At 40.7% G+C, this 21,492-nt stretch overlaps 1 protein-coding gene across 2 annotated transcripts in view; it reads right to left on the reverse strand.

Moving 5' to 3' along the window:
- FAM81A (family with sequence similarity 81 member A) overlaps positions 1–21,492 on the reverse strand; it is a 74,776-nt gene that overhangs the window by 13,159 nt on the left and 40,125 nt on the right. For both annotated transcript variants that reach the window (XM_060621067.3, XM_060621068.3), the window contains exons 4-6: positions 19,027–19,145; positions 3,039–3,168; positions 1,433–1,539 (exon numbers count right to left, since the gene is read on the reverse strand). In XM_060621067.3, coding sequence (XP_060477050.1) covers positions 1,433–1,539; positions 3,039–3,168; positions 19,027–19,145 — 356 coding nt within the window. The remainder of the gene's footprint in view (positions 1–1,432; positions 1,540–3,038; positions 3,169–19,026; positions 19,146–21,492) is intronic.

Raw genomic sequence — 21,492 nt, forward strand, 5'->3', positions numbered from 1 at the left:
ATTTTGGGGGGGGGGGGAAGGAACACATGAGCAAGGGACAGGCAGAGAGACAGAGGGACAGAGGATCAGAAGCCGGCTCTGCGCTGACAGCAAAAAGCCCAATGTGAGGCTTGAACTCCTGAACCTCATGATCGTGACCTGAGCCAACGTCCAACACTCAACCAACTGAGCTACTGTGGTGCCCCACTGTTTTCTGATTGCCACCAAGGCCATTTAAAAATAACTATAAATCTTATTCTATCACCCCATCTGCCTCAAGCCCTTCAGTGGCTGTCCTTACTGCACTACAGCCAGAGAAAACAACCCCGCGTATGGTCTACAAGGCCCTGCTGCCGGCTTGCCTCCTCCCCAGGCCTCACTTCCCCTCCATCTCTCTTCCAGCCACCCTCGCCATCTTGCAGCTTCTTGTATGCCACACTCCTCCATCCTATACGTTCTTACCTCACTCTTCACCTAGTGAATCCCATTTCTTCTTCAGCTCTTACTTCAAACATCACCTCCTCAGGAAGGAGGCCCCACAACCAGGCCTCATAGCACCATTCGTTGTATTAGCTTCCTGTGGCTGTGGTGACAAATTGCCACAGACTTGATGGCTTAAAACAATGCGTTTATTCTTTCATAGTTCTGGAGGTCAGAGGTCTAAAATCAGTTTCACTGCGCTAAAATTGAAGTGTGAGCAGAAGTGGTTCCTTCCGGAAGCTCTCAGAGGAGAATCATTGCTTTGCCTCTTTCAGCTTCTAGTGGCCACCTGTATTTCATGGTCTGTGGCCCCTTCCTCATCCTTAGAGTGCATCTCTGAGGCTCCAGTCTCTTTTTCCATTATCACGTGACCTTCTCTCATGACTCTGACCCTCCTGTCTCCCTCTTACAGACACTCTAGGGATTACATGGGGTCTACGAGGTAATCCAAGGTAACCTACCCATCTTAAAATCCTTAATCACATCTGCAAAGTCCCTTTTTGCCATATAAGGTAACATATTCACAGGGCTTGGGCCATGGTGATCTTTGGGGGACCATCATTCAGCCTACCACAACCATGCACCTTTTCTTCAAAGCAATTGCAACCATTAGTAATAATAAGGCATACACTCACTCAAGTCACTATTTGATTAATGCTCATCAACTCCTTAGACTATAAACTCCACAAGGATAGGAACAGAGTCTGTTTTTCTTTATTTCTGGATCCTTAGCAACTAGGCCAGTGCTCACTATATATCTACTGGATGAATAGATAATTATCCAACTACTAAAAACCATAAGAAGGAATGTAAAGTGGCAACATGCTACAAGGAAACTTTTCCTCTTAACTTCCATTATTGTTTTCAGTTTGTTTTATGTGATAAATAAAAATGAAAAGGAAAAAAACTGTCCTAGTGAATAGGGTTATCAAGAACTCGAACCAAAAAAAATGTTTATAAGCTGACTACTTACTTCGTATCCAAAAGCTGCAGCTGGTGGTTACTGTCTCTGTGGGACATCTTCAGTTTGGTGCTTTGCTCTGATATCGACAAGTCCACTCTGTTCAAAAGCTGAGAAATCTGGGAAAGAAACCTTGCTTGTAATATCACATATGATCTTTAGAGGTAGTTTCAGATAACATCTGGTAAGCTATATTCTAGTCGATGACATTAAGATTCAATATAATTTAATATATTCTTTTAGCAGTTCACTTCATCTTTCCACTTCCATTTTCTATCATACACACTCATCAGAAATCAAGACCAGGAGTGATGCCAAAATCCATGACGCTCTGAGTACTTAACTTTATAGTTCTCTGATGAGCAAGCCTAGTTTCTGCCCAGGACCACTACTTCCACCTGCTGGCACAAAATACAGTTATGTTTACTTTGGGATTTCTACCATTAATGTGGCTGCTAGACATAGAGAATGGAATTCTTATCACTTGCAAAATCCTTTGAGGTCCCAGATTTACCTCCGTATCAAGTCAAGTCACCAGAAAATATAATTTGTAAATTCCATCCCTCCTACTCCTTGTTCCCACCACCCACCCCTTTCCCTGGTCTTTCTACTAAAAGTTAATAGAAACTCGTCCTATATGAAATGTCTTTAGTTTCTTCAGGAATTACGGTGTTCGATATTCCTCACTCACAGATTCATGGGACAAGTATTTATTAGATCCAGAACAAAAAAAAGTATGTCTCCTTCTATAGATTTCTATATGCATCCGACTTGGCTCGGCCACCAAGAAGCTTAGTATCTGCTGAGCATTTATTTTCTGTTGTGGTAATTCTGTTGGAATTACCGAAAAAAAAAACTATTGGAATTTTGTTTTATTGTGGGGGTTTTTTGGTGGCTTTAGAATATCTGTGTCCTTCACATAAGCAGATTTAGATCTTTACTGAACGTATTTTGAACACAAGTATTTTTACTCCAGCAAATTGACCAGGTGCCCGTTTTTACTGGAATGGTCCCTCTTTGCATGAAGAACAGCAAGTAGGGCAGATACTGTGGGGCAAATCCTAGAAGACAGGCCCCTTGATGGCAAAGGGAAGCTTTTAAGTGGCCAAAAAGCAAATGGTGAAATGCCAAAAGTTATGCTTTATAAAACTGATCTGTGTTTCAAGGTGGAGTACTCTAAAATTCACCGGCCAGCCTACCTCTACCTTTGTCTGAATCCTTTCCCACCAAAGACTATGTGATGAGGTAGCACGTAACATGAGTCCCAGGACAGTAACTATTTCCTGAACCAAAAATGGGGACATGGCATATAACAGAATGCCTGATCATTTACCTATGCACGAAGTAGTTTTGGAGCCATAATTTAGAATTTCTGGAATATACTAATTGTTTTAGGAATGAGGGAAAAGAACCTTTAAAATTAGGACTCTACCAAAAAATTTGGCGCTTTGGTTGCCGTACCCGTGAAGGGCCACTGCACTGAAACGGGGGGAAAGAAGAAGTGAGGAAAAGATATGCATGTGCTAGGCGTCCCGGCTGGTTTCTCATCACCATGTTATTCTTACTTAGCTAAGAACAAATTACCTCCTTTTAAAAGGCTACCTGAAGTAGGCCATACCTGCCCCTCTGCGTCTTTGATTTTTGTTTCCAAGATAAGTTTGGCAGCTTGCTGTTCTTTGTTCAGGTGCTGGAGCCCCTCATAAGTCGTTTTGTGCTCTGCAGAGAGTCTGGCTATGCTGGCGTCACACCTGTCCAGGCAAACGACAAAGCTAACTCTGAGTGAAGTTTAAAAACAAGCACTGAAGCTCCTTGACATACTCAAACACACAACCCCACTCAAAGAAACTGTACTTTGACTCATTCTTTTCCACAGAGGTTCAAATGAATATAGAGAGCTGCCCTCGTTATGGGTTTTAAGTTAAACCACAGGGATGCTGCTTAATAAGAGTAGGGATGTCACCATCAAAGGAGCAAAGGCTTTACAATGCTCATGAGTATAAAACTGTACATGCAGTAAGAGCCCAATTACAGAAGGCATATACAGTGTGCCAGACGGGGTCTGTCACTCTTCAGTGCCACCTCCACGCCTCTAAGTTCTCTGGGCCTTCTTTGGATCGTGAAGGCAATTCCTTCTACATTTGAAAGTACTACTCCTAACCTTTTACCAAATCGCCTCAAGACAGTCAGCTTTGAGTGGGGTCCAGAGCTCGAAAAGGCTGTGCAGCGGGTCTGAGCTGCAGTGTAGGCTGCTCAGTCCCTTGGGCCTCACAGCTTGGCAGTGCCAATGGTGCTCAAAGTATCTGTGGCAGAGAAGCCGTGTGCGAAGCCTCTGTCGAGCCCTAGTAGGAAATTCACAGAATAGCTCCCTAGGAATACGAAACTAAGTCAGCCCCGTTCCAACCCAATCATCCCGCTCTGAAAAGTAGCCATTGGCTTGCTGCTGGGCCCTGGTGGCAAATTCGTTCCTGAGCACGGGACATTAAGTGACCAAGCAATCTGGCCAGTCCATCCTGAGCACCAAGCCATAAAGGGAGGCATATGAGCAGTGCTCCATCTTCAAGGGGAAGAAAAGCATAGACATCACGCTTAAATAGGTCCCAAAGGCATAAGTACACTGCATGAGCCCACACTCCTGTGGCATATACTCTTGCTTCTGCCAACTTTCCTTTAACTCACACATACAGCCTCTTGAGGAGCTCCTGATGACCAGGTGGACCAGCGGAGGAAAAGCCAGACCTGGTTTACGAAAGGTGTCAATATGCCGACACCTTCCAGAAGTAGACTACTGACACTTAAAAGCCCACTAGGGAGTGGATCTCAAGGGTGTTAAGGAAGGGAAACCCCCACAGTTGGCAGAAGTTCAAACAATGTATCTGCCTAGAATAAAAAATAGCCAGATGTTCATGATTAATGGCGAGAGACACAGAAGAAACATATTGGAGGATTGGTGACAACAGGAAACGAGTCATATATTTGGATTGCTCAGAACTGACACAGCATTTTTGGGGTGCCTGAGTGGCTCAGTTGGTTGGGCGTCTGATTTCAGCTCAGGTCACGATCTCATGGTTTGTGAGTTTGAGCCCCATGTCGGGCTCTGTGCTGACAGCTCAGAGGCTAGAACCTGCTTCAGATTCTCTGTCTCCCTCTTTCTCTGCCCCTCCCCTGCTCACGCTCTGTCTCTCTCTCTCTCAAAAATAAAGAGACATTTAAAAAAAATTAAAAAATGAAACAAAACTGACAGAGCATTTGTGCTCCTTGTGAATGTTCTCTGTATCAAGGGAGCAGAGGCCCAAAAATTGTACTTCCCAAACAACCTTGGCAGCTGGTTGTAAATAACTGTAAATTACTTATACAGAGAGGTGGAAGAGAAGCCCTTATGTTCCCCTGGAAGGGATGGGCAGACATGGGATAAACTGCACACGTGAGGTTTACAGCCACTTCTAGGCACACTCCTGCAAATCACTCACTCCCATGTTATAGGCAGCTGATGTTTTCAATGGCTCCTTTCTGTGATTCTTGCACATCCCACTTTCCTGAAAGCCAACAGCAGTTTCCTTCACTTTGCTTGCTTAAATCTGCCAAAGGCTATGCAAGCTCTAACCTCCTGGATTAAATACCTTCCTGCTAAAATACTTAGAGTGGTTTCTGTCTTCTTGAGCGAACCTTGATGCGTATAGTCATATATCCATATAAAATTTTACAAGGAAGCATGCAAAATATTAACCAGTTATCTTTGGATCATGTGTGATTTTTATTTTACTTTTCATTCTTTTCTAAATTGTATAACTTCCCCGCAATAAGTATGTATAATTTTTCTGATCAGAAAAATAATTACACAAGGAAAATATTTTCATCAATGGCCATGTACAAGGAATGGGTTCCAATTTTATGGAATATGCACTATCCTACCATCTTTCTCTGGGGTCCCCATGAAGCAGAAATGAGGCTGGACTACAAGGAATCCAGAGCTAGAGAAATGTGGGTTAGAGTCACTGTCATGAAAGTTAGGTCAGGTTCAAGGCAACAGGTAGCAGAAGCAGAGAGGCAACAGTGGGAACCCCACTCCATAATTTACTCTTTCAGTCAATAAGTATTTGTAGAATGGCCACTATGTGTCACATACTAATTATACAAAATGAAGACATAGTGGGAACTTTTTTCTTCAGTACACATACCATACAATCCAGAAATTTAAAAACAGATTCTTATGCCACCACTATAAAAAGCCTATTCAGCTTACATGTATATTTTCTTCTGTTATTGGTGGAGATTTTATCTGACATTTTGTTCTTGTTCATTATCCCTCAAATCAGACAAATCAGCTCAGAAGATTGGGAACTTGCTGAACAAGTCATTATAAATACATAGACTGAAGACGGAGCCAGTGACAGGTCCCAGTTTCAGTAAATCAGCGGTCTGCAATCTTCCTAAAAGCACCAGAAATGAATTCTTTAAGATGTAGATCTGCATTTAGGCCTCAACGAGCTTTATAAATTGTTCCCTAAGTGACTCAGACACTGAAAAGAATCTCACTGACTAAGTCATACAAAATATTTGCAACAAGCTTAAAAAACAAAATATTGATCTAGAGTATATAAGCCATGAATAAAGATTAAAGAGCATGCCAGTGCTTTGTAGGCTTTCTAATAAGCAATAAGATTTAACTGATTTACTAATCATTTTGCACGAAAATGTTGCAAATTAAAACTACTACCTGGTCTGTTGGTTACACATGGTGGACTGAACACGTGCCCTTATTTTGGCTCCCTCCTGAAAACCTATCAAGATGACTCCAGATGAATTTTAAAAAGGTATAAATCCACAAGGACAAAAAATAATGGGAGGGAAAAAAAAGTATGGGGGAAAGTAGACAGCAGACAGATGGTGCAGGAGATGGAGCAAAGCGTATATTTTGCTACGGCCGGTGCTGGGAGCTTGAAGGGCTCTATATCTGAAAACCAGCAGAAGCGAGAAGAAGCTTTAGTTCCCACGCGGCAAGAGGGGCAAGAACCGGCTCCACTCAGGAAGCACACAGGAGCACACTTGTGACACAACACAGGAACCAGGGTAACTGAAACCAGAGGTCTGAGTGGGGCCCTACCAGCTATGGAAAGCTCAAAAAACAAACAAACCAAAAAAAAAACCAAACAAAAACCTGGATGAGGGGCACCTGGGTGGCTCAGCGGGTTAAGCAGTTGACTTCAGCTCCGGTCATGATCTCACAGTTCATGAGTTTGAGCCCTGTCTCATGTTCTCTGCTGTCAGCGCAGAGCCTGCTTCGGATCCTCTGTTCCCCTCTCTCTGCCCCACCCCACCCTCTTTCTCAAAAATAAATAAACATTTTTAAAAACTTGGACCAAATGAGTTCTTAAATAAATATGTTTAAGATACTGAAAAAAATCGAAGACAGATTAATATCTATAACGAGAACTCTGAATTATTAAACAAAAACAGGCAGAGGGAAAAGAAGAACAAGTGGATGAGAGAAAAATGGAAAATCCTGGAAGTAAACTACACAGTGTCTTCACAGACCTGACAAATTCTAGACTGGACCTGACTGAAGATGGTCAGTTAGTTTGAAGACAGTAGCAAAGAGCTCACACAGAAGGAAGCAAAGACAGTGATGCGAAACATGAAAAAACAGGTAAGAGACAAGGAGGACAAATAAAGAGATGCCAACATCAGTGAAAGAGGAATTGAGAAGTCCCCAAAACAAGGAGACAGAAGGGTGGAGAAACATCTTAGGAGTAAGGAAAAATAACTTATCATCCCAGGATAAAGGCAAAATAAAGACAGACACAGATTTAAACATGCAAGGATAAAGACATGTATTGACCACAAACCCATACTGAGTCACTAAATCATGTACTTCAGCAAAAAGAAAAGAGCACCCAGGGACATCTGGCTGGCTCAGTCAGTAGAGACCGTGACACTTGATCTTGTAAGTTTGAGCTTCACGATGGGTGTAGAGATTACTTAAAAATAAAATCTTTAGGGGTGCCTGGGTGGCTTAGTTGGTTAAGTGTCTGACTTTGGCTCAGGTCATGATCTCAGTTTGTGAGTTCAAGCCCCACGTTGGGCTCTGTGCTGACAGCTCAGAGCCTACAGCCTGCTTCAGATTCTGTGTCTCCCATTCTTTCTCTGCCTCCTTTGTGCATATGTTCTCCCTCTTCCTCAAAAATAAATAAACATTAAAAAATAAAATAAAATCTTTAGAAAAAAAAGAGCACCCACAGGAAGGAGTGGGATGCAAGAAACAATGGTGAGCAAACTGAGAAAATTATTGGTAAATTTAAGTTATTGTCGACTCTGAAGAAAGTAAGCTACCAGATCAATTATTCCAGTCTTTTAAAAATCATTTCTTGGGAGGCGCCTGGGTGGCTCAGTAAGTTAAGTGTCCAACTTCAGCTCAGGTCATGATCTCCTGGTTCGTGGGCTTGAGCCCCGTGTCAGGCTCTATGCTGAGAGCTCGGAGCCTGGAGCCTGCTTCAGATTCTGTGTCTCCCTCTCCCTCTCTCTCTCTCTCTCTCTCTCTCTGTCCCTCCCCCACTTGTGCTCTATCTCTCCCTCTCTCAAAATTAAATGAACATTAAAAAAATAAAGAAATAAACATCCTCTTTAAAAACAAGAAAATAAAAATAAAAGTCATTTCTTGGTACTAACTCACATTTACTTGAGGCTGAACAACTTGTTTAGCTCAGTCATGTTGTTAAAATGCTATAATCCTTTTCAGAAGTAACAGGAAAAAAATTAATGGAACAATTTTTTTTTAATATTGACTTAAATACTTAAAATATTTTTAAAAAATATTTTAAATAATCTGACAAAACTGCATATATGCATTTAAATATTTTCAATATTCATAGTACGATATATACAATTAAGCAATAATTATGCCATTGTTCTTCTGTATTGGAAATCTTTTTTGAATGTGAATGCCCAATGTTGGAGAAAGTTTGTAGAATCAAGCTATATCACATACTACTGGTGGAAAAATACATTTTACAAGCTTTCTAGAGGGCAACCTGGCAGTATATGCCCCAAATTTTGAAACATAAATATATTTCTATGTGCCTTTCAATCTAGGTATTAGCCCCAAAGAAACAAAGTTTCAGGAAAGAAAAAACAAAAAAAACAAACTAAGTACAATTCTTTATCTGTATAAATGCCTGCTGTTTAACTTGCTACTATTTTAGAATACTGGCCAAAATCCTTTAAAATGCCCCCCAAGGGTTGCTCCCTATCCATCTAACTTTCAGCCACATCTCACACACCTCAGTCCCTTTTCCCCTCTTCATCTAGTCACACTGATTATATTCCAGGGCTTCGAACTTACCTCACTCCTTCCCACTTCAAGGCCTGACCCATGTTGTTTCCTGTCTGGAATGTTCTTCCCTGACCTCTTCACATGGGTACTTACCATTCCACCCTCAGAGCTAAGCACGCAAGTCACATCCTTAATGAAGCCTTCCCAGAGCGCCCAGATGAGACACACCAGTTACATACTTGGAGAACGCCTCACATAAATCTTTCACTGACTTGCGATTAAAATTTATTATTGTTATTATTTTGGATATCTTCACATAAATCTTTCACTGACTTGCGATTAAAACTTATTATTGTTATTATTTTGGATATCTTCCATAATATACTCTTGTTTCATAATATACTCTCATCACTGGCCCAAGCATGGCTCACTTTGTTCAGTTAATTATTTTGAGTAATGGCTCCCATGAAAGTAAGCATTTTGAATCCTGTGTCATCATTCCTTTGTTTTCCTATTAAGACGATTGATTAATGGCAAGCCAAGAAACAGACTCTTAACTGGTGGTTGCCAGAGGGGAGGTGGGTGGAGGGATGCATGAAATAGGTGATGGGGATTAAGGAGTGCACTTGCCCTGGGTGATGTTTGGAAGTGTTGAATCAGTATATTGACACTTGAAACTTAAATAACACTGTATGTTAACTGTACTGGAATTAAGATAAAATAAAATAAAATGTTAAAAGACAGTTAATTGCATATACACATGCATGTATGTAAGTACATATATATGCAAATACATGTGTATATATATGATGGCATGCTATTTCTTTTTTTTTAATTTTAAGTCTATTTTGAGCAAGAGAGAGAGGGGGAATGCGAATGTGGCAGAACAGAAGAGAGGGAGAGAGAGAGAACCCTAAGCAGGCTCTATCTGCATTGTCAGAGCAAAGCGTGGAAGGGGCTCAATCTCTGCAACTGTGAGATCATGACCTGAGCCAAAATCAAAAGCCAGATGCTTAACCAACTGAGCTACCCAGACAACCTTAGCATGCATTTCTTAAAAGTATATATATGCATGTTTTAGTTGAATTTAACTTTTACAAAAGGCATTATATCAGGGGCGCCTGGGTGGCTCAGTTGGTTAAGTGTCTGACTCTTGGTTTCAGCTTGGGTCATGATCTCACGTTTCTTGGGTTCAAGCCCCATATCGGGCTCTACCACTGATAGTGTGGAGCCTGCTTGGGATTCTCTCTCTCTCCCCCTCTCTGCACCTACCCCACTGGCTCTCTGTCTCTCTCAAATTAAATAAACAAACTTATAAAAAAAAGACATTATGTCATATGCAATATTTTGGTATTTATTTTTTCCACCTATTATATTGCTAAGATTCATCCATATTGCCATACAGCACTGAGGTTCATTTTGACAATAGAATAATATTCTGTTGTTTGTTACAATTTATTTGTTCATGCTATCATTGATGGGCACTTTGGGTTATTTCAGTATTTTCTATTGTGAATGATGCTGCTATTAACAAGACCCCTTATACAAGAATTTCTCTCGGGCAGAAACTGATGGATCATGGAGTATGTGAATGTTCAACACTGGGAGGTAAGATCAGATTCTACTAATTTATACTCCCACTAGCAAGGAATAAGAGACTGTAAGAAGCCACATCCTCTCTAACGCTTATTTTCAGACATTTCAGATGCCAATCAACTGGGTGAAAAAAAAAATATTTTGTGTTTTGAATTTTCATTTCAACATCAACCACTGAAGTTAAATCTCTTTACATGTTTGTTGACCACATATGTTTCTGCTTTGGTAAAATGTCATTCATATCTCTCACCCATTGTTACACTGGGTTGTTTGCATTATTCTTATTAACTTGCAGGAAATCTTTAAATGCTCTTAGCACTAACCCTTTACCAGCCAATATCGTCCTCAGTTTGTAACATTTAATTTTCTTCTTTAAAGGGTCTTTTGATGAGCAATGTTTTAAATTTTAATATAACCAAATCCATCAATGCTTTTTATGTCAAGAAGAAATTCTACCCTACCGAAAGATCTAAAAGATATTCATCTATATTTTTCTATTAAAAATTTTTAAGTCTTATTTTTAGCACTTAAGCCCTCTACCCGTCCAGAGCTGATTTTGTATCTGGTAGGAGGTAGAAAAGAAATTACTCTTTTTTGATATGTATAATATATATTTTTCAGCTTTACTTATGAGCAATCCCTCCTTTCTCCACTGATCTGCTATGCCATCTATGACATGTGCCAAGGTCCCACACATATGTGGTCACAGTCCAACTTGTGCATGCTCTATTTTATTCCATTTTCACTTTCTCTACCCCTAAGCCAATAACATAGAGTTTCACAACAAGTCTTGCTATCTGGTAGGGCAATTCTCCCCTCTCTGGTCATCCTCAGAAGTGTACCGGATATTTTTCACTCTTAACCCTTACATATAAACATTAAGGTCATTTTATCAAGTTCAATGTAAAACTCTGTTAGGATATTAACTGGAATTTCATTAATTCTAAAAATTAATTTGAAAGAATTGATATCTTCAGAAATATTAAGACTTCCTACCCTTGAATATAATATATATCTCTACTTATGTTTTCTTCTTCTTATTTTTTTTAATGTTTATTTATTTTTGAGACAGAGAGAGACAGAGCATGAACGGGGGAGGGTCAGAGAGAGAGGGAGACACAAAATCTGAAGCAGGCTCCAGGCTCTGAGCTGTCAGCACAGAGCCCAACGTGGGGCTCGAACCCACAGACCATGAGATCGTGACCTGAACCGAAGTCGGATGCTTAACCGACTGAGCCACCCAGGTGCCCCTCTTATCATTTCTTAATCAAATTAAAAAAAAATTTTCCCTTTAGAGGTCTTGAGCAATTTTTGTTAGATTTCTGCCTAGTTATTTTATATTCTCTGCTTTTATTTTAAATGGTATCTTCATTTTGGTATGTTTTGTTTAATAGTAAGGAAACTGACTTTTGTATATTAATATATCTAGCCATTTTGCTAAGTATGCATTAACAGATCAAAAGGGAAGGATACCAAAAGATTTGAACAGATGCAAAAAATACTTGAGAAAACCCAATACAAATTCATAGAATCTTAGTAAATTAGGAATTGAAGAAAACTTAATCTGATAAATCTATGTTAAAAAAAATAACACAAGCAATTATCATTCAAAATGGAAAAACAATGGAATAATTTCATTGAAGTAAAAAACAAGAGAAAGATGCCGCCAATCACATCTACTTAACACGGTATTGGAGGGGTTTGCCATTGTAAGATGACAAGAAAGAGAGACTAAGGATACAAGGATCAGAAAAGAAGAAATAAAATTATCATTATTTGCAAATGATATGATTTCTATAGAAAACCCCAAATATCAGGGCACCTGGGTGGCTCTGTCAGTTAAGAACCTGACTCTTGACTTCAGCTAAGGTCATGATCTCATGGTTTATGAGTTCAAACTCTATATAGGGTGCTGCACTGTCCTGATCTGCTTGGGATTCTCTCTCCTCCTCTTTCTCTGCCCCTCCCCCACTTGTGTGTGTGCACGCGCGTGCTCTCTCTCTCTCAAAATAAATAAATAAACTTTAAAAATATTAAAAAAATAAAACTCCAAACATCTACAAATAAATTATTCAAATAACAAGTGAAATTAAATAACTATTTGGCATTAAGTTGTTTGACATCTGTGTCCCCTCCTAGACAGAATATAAACAGCAAGACAGAGGGACGACATTTGCCTTTTTCATCACGAAAACCCTAGTGCCCCGTTCATTGCCTTACATGTAGAAGAGGCCCAACAGATATTGTGAACGGATGAATGTATTTGTGAATGGATGAATACACAGAAAATTACTGTACAGTGCAAAGTACTTGATTCGTACTACTTCCTTTAGTCTTAAATCATCCCTCACTTCACAAATGATGGTAAAACCAACACCAAATAAAGACCTTTCTTTTTTGAGTTCATAACTGTTTAGCAAAATATTATTTAAATCTTATTTGGGGATATCATGGGTTTTAACATACCATGAAATACAAAAATATTATACAAAAGCTTTATTTTCCAGTCCAAACACAGCTTTTACTGGGTAGGAACTGTCAGGTATCACTACATCCGACCAGTTTCATTATCTTTGAAAAGCTGTTTGAGGGATGGACTCTGTTTGAAAAAGTTATTTAGAAAGATCTTGAAATTATCCTGAAGTTCATGGCTCACTGATTTTCCCTAGCTTTGGCTTGGCTTCAGTATTATTTCTCACTTGGAAACACAAATACTACAACATAAATTTCCATTAACATCAACTAGTAGTTAAATACAATAAATTATGGCACACAGTTGTAGCAGGATACTCCATACCCAAGTAAGCAGTATACTAGAACTATGCATATACTCAAAGAAAGCCCACAATGTACTGTTATGTGCGAACACTTCAGTTGCAGAATAATATATGTAATACTTTGTAAAATCAAAATCAGACTGTTGTGATTGTTAATTGATTGTGAGGCTGCAAATCATCATGTTACTACAATGATAAATTATTACCTCATAACTATGTATGAAAAAGTCTGAAAGGACAGACATCAAGCTGTTAATATTAGTTACCTGTAAGGAATAAAACAGAGCAAGGGGCTGGTGAACTTAATTTTTTTCTCTACTTTACATATTTCATAATGTTTCTGACTGTTTAATACCACACACTTCATCTTCGTACCTTTATAAGTTAGGGGACAAAGCAGGTGGGGAGGGCAGGGAGGGCTGCAAGGTAAGATACCAAAGCCTGCCATCAGAAAGCATACACAAAGAAATCAACTCTGGTTTTCTTATGTTAAAAACAAAGTTATCCTTATTTTCAAATGCTGCATAAAAATATTACATATGAAAGAACAGAACTGGGACACCTGGGTGGCTCAGTTGATTAAGTGCCCAGCTTTGGCTCAGGTCATGATCTCGCTGGTTCACGGGTTCAGGCCCCATGTTGGGCTCTGTGCTGACAGCTCAGAGCTTGAAGCCTGCTTTGGATTCTGTATCTCCCTCTCTCTCTCTGTCCCTCCCCACCTCATGCTCTGTTCTCTATCTCTCAAAAATAAATAAAAACAAAAAAAAAAGAAAGAATTGAGTAAATGGAACGAAATGTTAACACTTGGTGAATCGTGCAAACTTTCTGTAAGTTTCAAATTGTTTGTTTGTTTGTTTTGAGAGGGGGGAGGGGCAGAGAGAGAGGGACAGAGAAAATCCCAAGCAGACTGCACTTTTGGCACAGAGCCCCACACAGGACTTGATCTCACGAACTGTGAGATCATGACCAGAACCAAAATCGAGTCAGATTAACCTACTGAGAAACCCAGGCACCCTGCAAATTATTTCTAAATAAATAAATAAGAAAAAAGGGGGAAGCTATATTGCTACCTCAGCTAATATTGAATCAACGACACTGTTCCTGTCTTTTCAAAAAAAAAACACTCATAAAAGACAGCCTCAGAGTTCTAAATATAGCTGTGTGCATGGCTCAACAGCTTTAGTTAAACGAGAATTTGCAATCAATCTGACAAGTTGCCCTATTTTATCCTGTTATGTTATAAATGAACCAATAATGTAGTCGTTTCAAAATTTCCCTTTTCAGGTCTTTGGATAACTGTTATCTCCCAGGTGCAGTTCTTGGTTGTAGCCATTGTGTGGCAGAATAACTTTTCATCTGGTTACCAGATCAGTGGCGAAGAGGTGGTCAGAAGTTCATTAACAGAGTACCAAAGGTCTAGCCACAGACCTGACCAGGCAACAGGCTTAAAGTAAACATCTCTTACAGTTTATGACATGGTGGCATAGCACACCAAAGGCAGTGACATTTTTTTTTAATTATTTAAAAAAAATATTTACCTAGGGGCACCTGGGTGCCTCAGTTGATTAAGTGTCCGACTTTGGCTCAGGTCACGATCTGTGAGTTCAAGCCCTGAGTCGGGCTCTGTGCTGATAGTTCAGAGCCTGGAGCCTGCTTCAGATTCCATGTCTCCCTCCCTTCCTGCTCCTCCCCCTCCCACAGTCATGCTGTCTCTGTCTCTCTCTCTCTCAAAAATAAATCTTAAAAACAAATTTTGTTAGTGTTTATTTGTTTATATTGAGAAAGAGAGCATGAGAAGGGGAAGGGGCAGAGAGGGAGAGAGAGAGGGAGGGAGGGAGGGAGAGGAAGAGAGGGGGAGAGGGAGAGAGAGAGAGAGAGAGAGAGAGAGAGAGAGAGAGAGAGAATCCCAAGCAAGCTCTACACTGTCAACACAGAGCTTGAGGGGGGGTTCGATCTCATGAACCGCGAGGTTGTGACCTGAGCCAAGATCAAGAGTCGGTTGCTTAACACCCAGGCTCCCAGAAAGGCAGTGACATTTAAAACATTAAGTTGTTCATGTTCCATGTTATAATTACCTATACATATAATAATTCTTGTATATATACATAATTAAGCCTTTAAGGGCTGGCAATAATTTAACTGAATCAGACTCCAGAGCAATTTATGTCCCAGGGTATTGTCAGAAACAATCCCTGTACAGCAATCTGCCAGAAATTAATGGCGATGAAGATCTGGACGTGATACCTGTAGAGGCAGACGGCTTAATAAAAGATCAAGGAAAGAGGGGCCCCCAGGTGGTGCAGTCGGTTAAGCATTCCACGCTTGATTTCAGCTCAGGTCATGGTCTCACAGTTGTGAGATCGAGCCCCACGTCAGGTTCTGCTGGGTGTGGAGCCTCCTTTCTCCCTCTTTTCCTCTGCCCCTCCCTGGCAAGTGAGCGCACTCACTCTCACTCTCTCTCTCAAAAAAATTTTTTAAAAGATCAGGGAAAAGAGAGAGTCTTGCTAAGATCACTGACATCACAGGGCACCTGTGCACTAGATGCTTCATACTGCCGGAGAAAGAGACATCTCTAAACAATCCGGCCAAGTCACTGAACAAACAACCAACCAAAGCAAGCAGAGGGAAGGAGCTGTCAGTATTCAGTATCCAGCAAAGACACCAGAAAATATGAACTAAACACAGAAAAAAAGCAGGCAAAAGAAACTGGCAGTGAGAGGGAAAGATGTCAGATTTAAAAGACACAGACTTTAAGGCAGCCATTATAAACACTGGATGCCCAAAGAAATAGAGAAAACATGATTTAAAAAAGTAAAGGAAGGTATGGGGTGCCTGGGTGGCTCAGGTGATTGATCTTCTCACTCTTGATTTCGGCTCAGGTCATGATCTCATGGTTTGTGACATGGAGCCCCGCACAGGGCTATGGGCTGACAGCACGGATATGCTTGGGATTCTCTCTGCCTTTCTCTCTCAAAATAAATAAATAAAAACTGTAAAAAAAAGTAAAGGAAGGTATAATGGTAATGTCTCATCAAATAGGGAATATCAACAAAGAGACAGTAATCATTTTTTAAAAGAACCAATTGGACCCAGTCAAATGAAAAGAAAACCCTTAGAATGGGGGAAAGCTTTTTCAAATCAGGTATCTGGTTGTGAATTGAATCTAGAATATATAAAGATCTTCTGCAACTCAATAATAAAAAGACTATTAATCCAGATCAAAAATGGGCAAAGGATCTGCATAAACAGCTCTCCAAAGATCTACAAATGACCAATAAGCCCACTGAATGGTGTTCAGCACCATTAGTCACTAGGGAAATGCAAATCAAAAACAAGATGTTACTTCATACCCATTAGGTTGGCTCTATCAAAAAGGTAAGTGTTGGTGAGGATGTGGAGTGATCAGAGCCCTTGCGCAGTGCCGGTGGCGTTGTAAATGGTGCAATCGCTTTGGAAAACAGTCTGGCTGTTCTGTTCCTCAAAAGGTTAAATATAGAGTACCACATTACTCAACAATTATACTCCTAGGTATATATATATATATATATATATATCCAAGAGAAATGAAAACATATGGCCACACAGAAATTTGTCTGTGAATGTTCATAACAGCATTATTTAAAAGAGCCAAAGAGTTTTTAAGCTGATGGTGTCTAATTTATCCATTTTCTTCCTTTGCACCTGGACTTGCTTACCTGGAGGGAACTTGCACACCTGCATCAGTATATAGCTATTTCTCCTTTAAAACTCTGGCACCATGAAAACAGACCTCAAGGAGGAATGGAAGTGGCCGCTGAGCACTGGGAAAAATGAAGAAGACAGGCCAAATAACGGACCCACTGTTCCAGGAGGAAGAGGAAAGCTGGCCTCCCTGAGCTCTGCTTTAGGGAGAAATGGGAAACTCTTTAAGAAAGTCTGTTCAGAGCATGCCACTCTTAGTGGGGTGAGGGTGCCCCCCACCTCCACAGAGAAGCACAAGGGGGAGCATCAGGGCCAGCTTCCTACCAAGGGCATCACTGGTGGATCCATAAACACTATAAAATAAAACCTGAAATAATATAGCAGCCTAGTAATTTAAGACCATCACTTAGCACGTTCATACGCCTCCAATTCAATCCAAGAAAGCCAAAACTTTGCCAAAGATTTTTTTTTTCCACACAAGTTTATTCCAACAAAGTCTTATTAGCATTCCAGGGGAAAGACCAGTAGAACCACAAAACAAAGCGAAAATAGGTGGTGCTCACAACAAACGTTTGTGATTGTTTCATTGCAAAAGTATTTGCTATAGGGAAGGAACGTACTGCATAAAGAACTGAATGTGAAACTGCACAGGAAAAATGTAAAATTCCTGAAAATAGTTCAAAGTCATTTCTCCATTTGGTCATTAGAACAGTTTCATGAGGATAATGTCGCTGCCACTGCCCTTGAGATTCACAAACGCTCCCACTTGCTCTGTGTTCACTCCATGCCATGCCATGTGCTAAGCCTCTTACATAGCTGGCCTCACATAATCTTCATCTGCAACTAAAGTGCATAGGCAGATCCTCAAAATCTTCCACAAGTCCCTATTCTGCCCTGTAGCTCTGAAGCCCTTCTAACTTCTCACTCTTCTGGGAGGTCTCACAGAGTGGGCTTTCTGTTAAGCCAATCTCCACAAAAAGACGTCAAGTTTTTCAGTCCTATTACAGTAATTTTTCTAGATCATTAATTCATCCAAACAAATATGTATTGAGAATCTACTGCTCTCCAGAGACTGTTCTATGCATGTAGGTTACAAAAATAAAAATGTACTCTGAAAACAGTAGAGAGACTCAATAGAACAGAATGCTTGGAGAGCTCAGGAGAGTAGGGTATCAGAAAAGACTTCCTGGAGGAGGTGACATTTGAGCTGAACTTGAAAGTCTGATTAGAAATTAGAAAAGAAGGGGGAAAGGCATGGTGGGTGAAGAAGCACGTGCAAAGGCACAGAGATGGCAGAGCATGACCCATTCAGGGACTAACAAGTAGCTGATTACTGACGAAAGGTACAGTGCAAAGGTCGAGAGAGATAAGGAGGTCAGTGGGGGGTTCATCTCTAAAGGGCACGCTAAGAAGACTGGCGCTGACCCGAATGAGAAGAGATAACCACACAAGAGTGGCAACTAGGCCTCCATTCATTCTATGGGGCCATCTGCTATAAGACTGATGTTCACCCAGCAGACCGAAACACACGTGCCCAGCATCTAAGGTCCTTCATGTGTGGTCTTGCACAGATCCCCCAACACTACTCTCCTTTGCTCCAAAGAGGTCTTGGATCCCGTGTTCCTGTTCTTTCTTCCGTCTCACCCTTTACAGACCAGCCTCATTTTCACCTCAGCCTGATTCGAATTGTTTACTGGCTCCACAGCTCCCCTTGTAGACTTGTGCTTGACTCTTAACAGCAGCAGAGGGCAGAAGAGGCCCATAAATACTTTAAAGATCGTGCATTTCCAACAAGTTCTGGGGTGACTCCAATGGTGCTGGTGCACGGAGCACTCCTTCAGGAGAAAGGGGCCGGAACAGCATCTTTTGTACTACCTGAGGTCAAAGATCTTCTCTAAATTTCCAATCTATCACAGACCAAAATTTTCAGAAGATAATAAAAAAATAAATTACAAGGGAAATGACATTTTTAAAAGAGACATACAAAATGTAAGTCTCAACTTTGTATTACTGGAGACAGTAAACATAATTATTACCCGGACAAATTACACAGGTCAGCCGAGCCCTCCCATCATTTCCTTCCACAAACACAACTCCAAGATAAGAAATCGTGGCATGCTCGTAATCAGGTGGAACTCTACCTTAGATTTTTATGGGCAAAGGAGGGAATGTACTAGAAGAACGCAAAGAATTTGCTTTGGGACTTTGTGAATATATACTTTGTAAAATGGAGTTGATGAAAAACAGCTTTCGATGAGTACAGTCCCAAACACCTGACCACCTACCTTGCCACTCTCCCCCGAAGGTCTCCCAAACCGGAGAGCTGACGCATCTCCAGAGTCTTTAAGGCAGAATTAGTTCCGTAGCTGATGTTGTCCCGGGCCCGGATCTGCTCTTGGAGTACCTGGGCAACACAAAAAACCACTAAGAGGGTCTTCTGAGAATTTACATGCTGGCACAAAAGCATTTTATACTTTTGATAAAAATAAGAACATTTAACTCCATTCCTAAGAGCTCCTTTTTGACAGCCACCTGATATATACACGTGTACAGAAAGTACTTACACATGCTTAGAGAGACCTCAGAGATCTCTCTCTCACACACACACACACACACACACACACACACAGTCCCTTCATCTGCCAGTAAAAACACTGAGACTTGGATGCCACATGACTTGACAGAGCCCCTCACCACCTCCCCGGCCCCCCACGATGCAAGAAAGGGCAAAGCTTGGACTAGGTCCCTGGACTCTTGCTCTTACAGTTCAGAGCTCTTTCCACCACTCCAGGCTGTTTTTTGATAGTCATTGCTCTAGGCGAAGACTCCCTAAATCGATCAGGAAGTAATAAATCAACACCAAGTAAGGACAGGGCTGGGCAGGGGGTGTCAGACAAACATGTCCAAATTCAGTTCCTCTAGCTGAATGACCCTGGGCAAATGTGTCAAGTCCTCTGAGCTTCCTTTTCCTTCTCTGTTAAGGAAACTTACATCTGTTAAGTGACTGTACTCTTAAGGGCACAGTAAATGTTTTGTGACACGGTGTGCAAAAAGCACCTACAATGCCTAGCACAGAGCCAAGACAGCAAATGCTGATCCTCTTACGGTACTTATCTGATGACAGTACTTCTGCTGGAATAGCAGAATGGGGTCTCGTGGAAAGGCATTCAGTGAGAGCAGGTGGCCCAACACCGCGTGGCCTGGCGGAGCAGCCATCCTGGCAAGTCTAAGGTCTAAGGAACGGTGGGGATGGTGAGGACGCCCCTGGTGTTTACTGAGCATGTACCAAATCCACACTCTTGGGGTCCCCGGTGTTTCAGGATGAAATGATGCACCCAAAGTCACACGGACGGCAAGTGACCAGTCAGGACTGACCGAGCAGCCTGGCCCCAAAACCCACCCTCCCTGTAACCACTCTGCAAAGAAGATGAGTTGAAGCACGACAGTCAGAAAGACAGACAGACAGACAGGAGAACCGGAGTCCTAGGTCGCAAGAGACCAATGTTCCTTCTGAATATTTCCTTATTCTTTCGCACATGGCTTCCTTTCTGCCCTCCCTTCCTCCACCGTCATTCTGTCCCTCACACTCCCCTCACCAACACCACCTTCTCTCCCCTTTGCAAAGAAAAAGCTCTTGATTCCTTACCTCCTTTTCTTTTCAACCATTTAAAATTTCTCATTTGTTTAATGCCGGCTTAAGTATTTTTTAATTTTTCTTGCTTTTCTTTTGGTTTTACTCTTTCTTTTAGTAATTTTAAAATAGGAGTACTAAGTTCCTCAATAACAAAGACTTTTTTTTTAGAACAGTATCTGCTGTGTCCATAGACTGGGTGTGAAGTGCTTTCCTTATTAGTTTTAATTTCCATTTTGTGTTCCTCTTTGATCTTTTGATATTTAGGTATCTAAAGGATTACTTAGAGTTGTGTTTCCTCATTTTCAAGCAGTTAAGTGTTTTGGTCATTTTTATTTATTATTTATTTATTTATTTATTTATTTATTTACTTTTTTAAGATTTTACTTCTAAGTAATCTCTACACCCAATGTGGGGCTTGAACTCACAACCCTAAGATCAAGAGTTGCACGCTCTATCAACTGAGCCAGGCAAGCGCCCCATCATTTTCATTATTTATTTCTACTTTATTGGCTTGGGATCAAAAATATGGTCTGGAATATACTTAATTTTTTGAATGTATTGTGGTATGCTTTGCAGCACATGTTTACTAAATGTTCCATGCAAAAAAACTATTCAAGGAACAAAAGGTTCAATATCGTCTGTTAGATTGAGTTTGCTGATTCCAGTATTCATTTTCTCTAGATCTTATTTATTTTTGTCTAGCAGATTGCTCCATCTGGGAAAGAGGTTTTATGAATTCCTCCATTGTAAAATATTTTCATCAAGTTCTCCTTACATTTTTAACACTTTTCATTTTATTTAGCCACCATTTTATTTGACACATACAGATTTGTGATATAAGTGACCTTAACCATTACACAATAATTTAGTGCTTCTGATTTAGTGCCTTTTTTAAAATGTTTATTTATTTTTGAGAGAGAGACAGACAGACAGACAGACAGAACATGTGTGGGGGAGGGGCAGAGAGAGCAGAAGACACAGAATCTGAAGCAGGCTCCAGGCTCTGAGGTGTCAGCACAGAGCCCGACCCGACATGGGGCTCAAACTCACGAACCATGAGATCATGACTTGAGCAGAAGTCGGACGCTTAACCGACTGAGAGACCCAAGCGCCCCTG

The sequence above is a fragment of the Panthera onca genome, chromosome B3, assembly GCF_046562875.1.
Source record: "Panthera onca isolate mPanOnc1 chromosome B3, mPanOnc1 haplotype 2, whole genome shotgun sequence".
In the NCBI taxonomy this organism is placed as follows: domain Eukaryota; kingdom Metazoa; phylum Chordata; class Mammalia; order Carnivora; family Felidae; genus Panthera; species Panthera onca.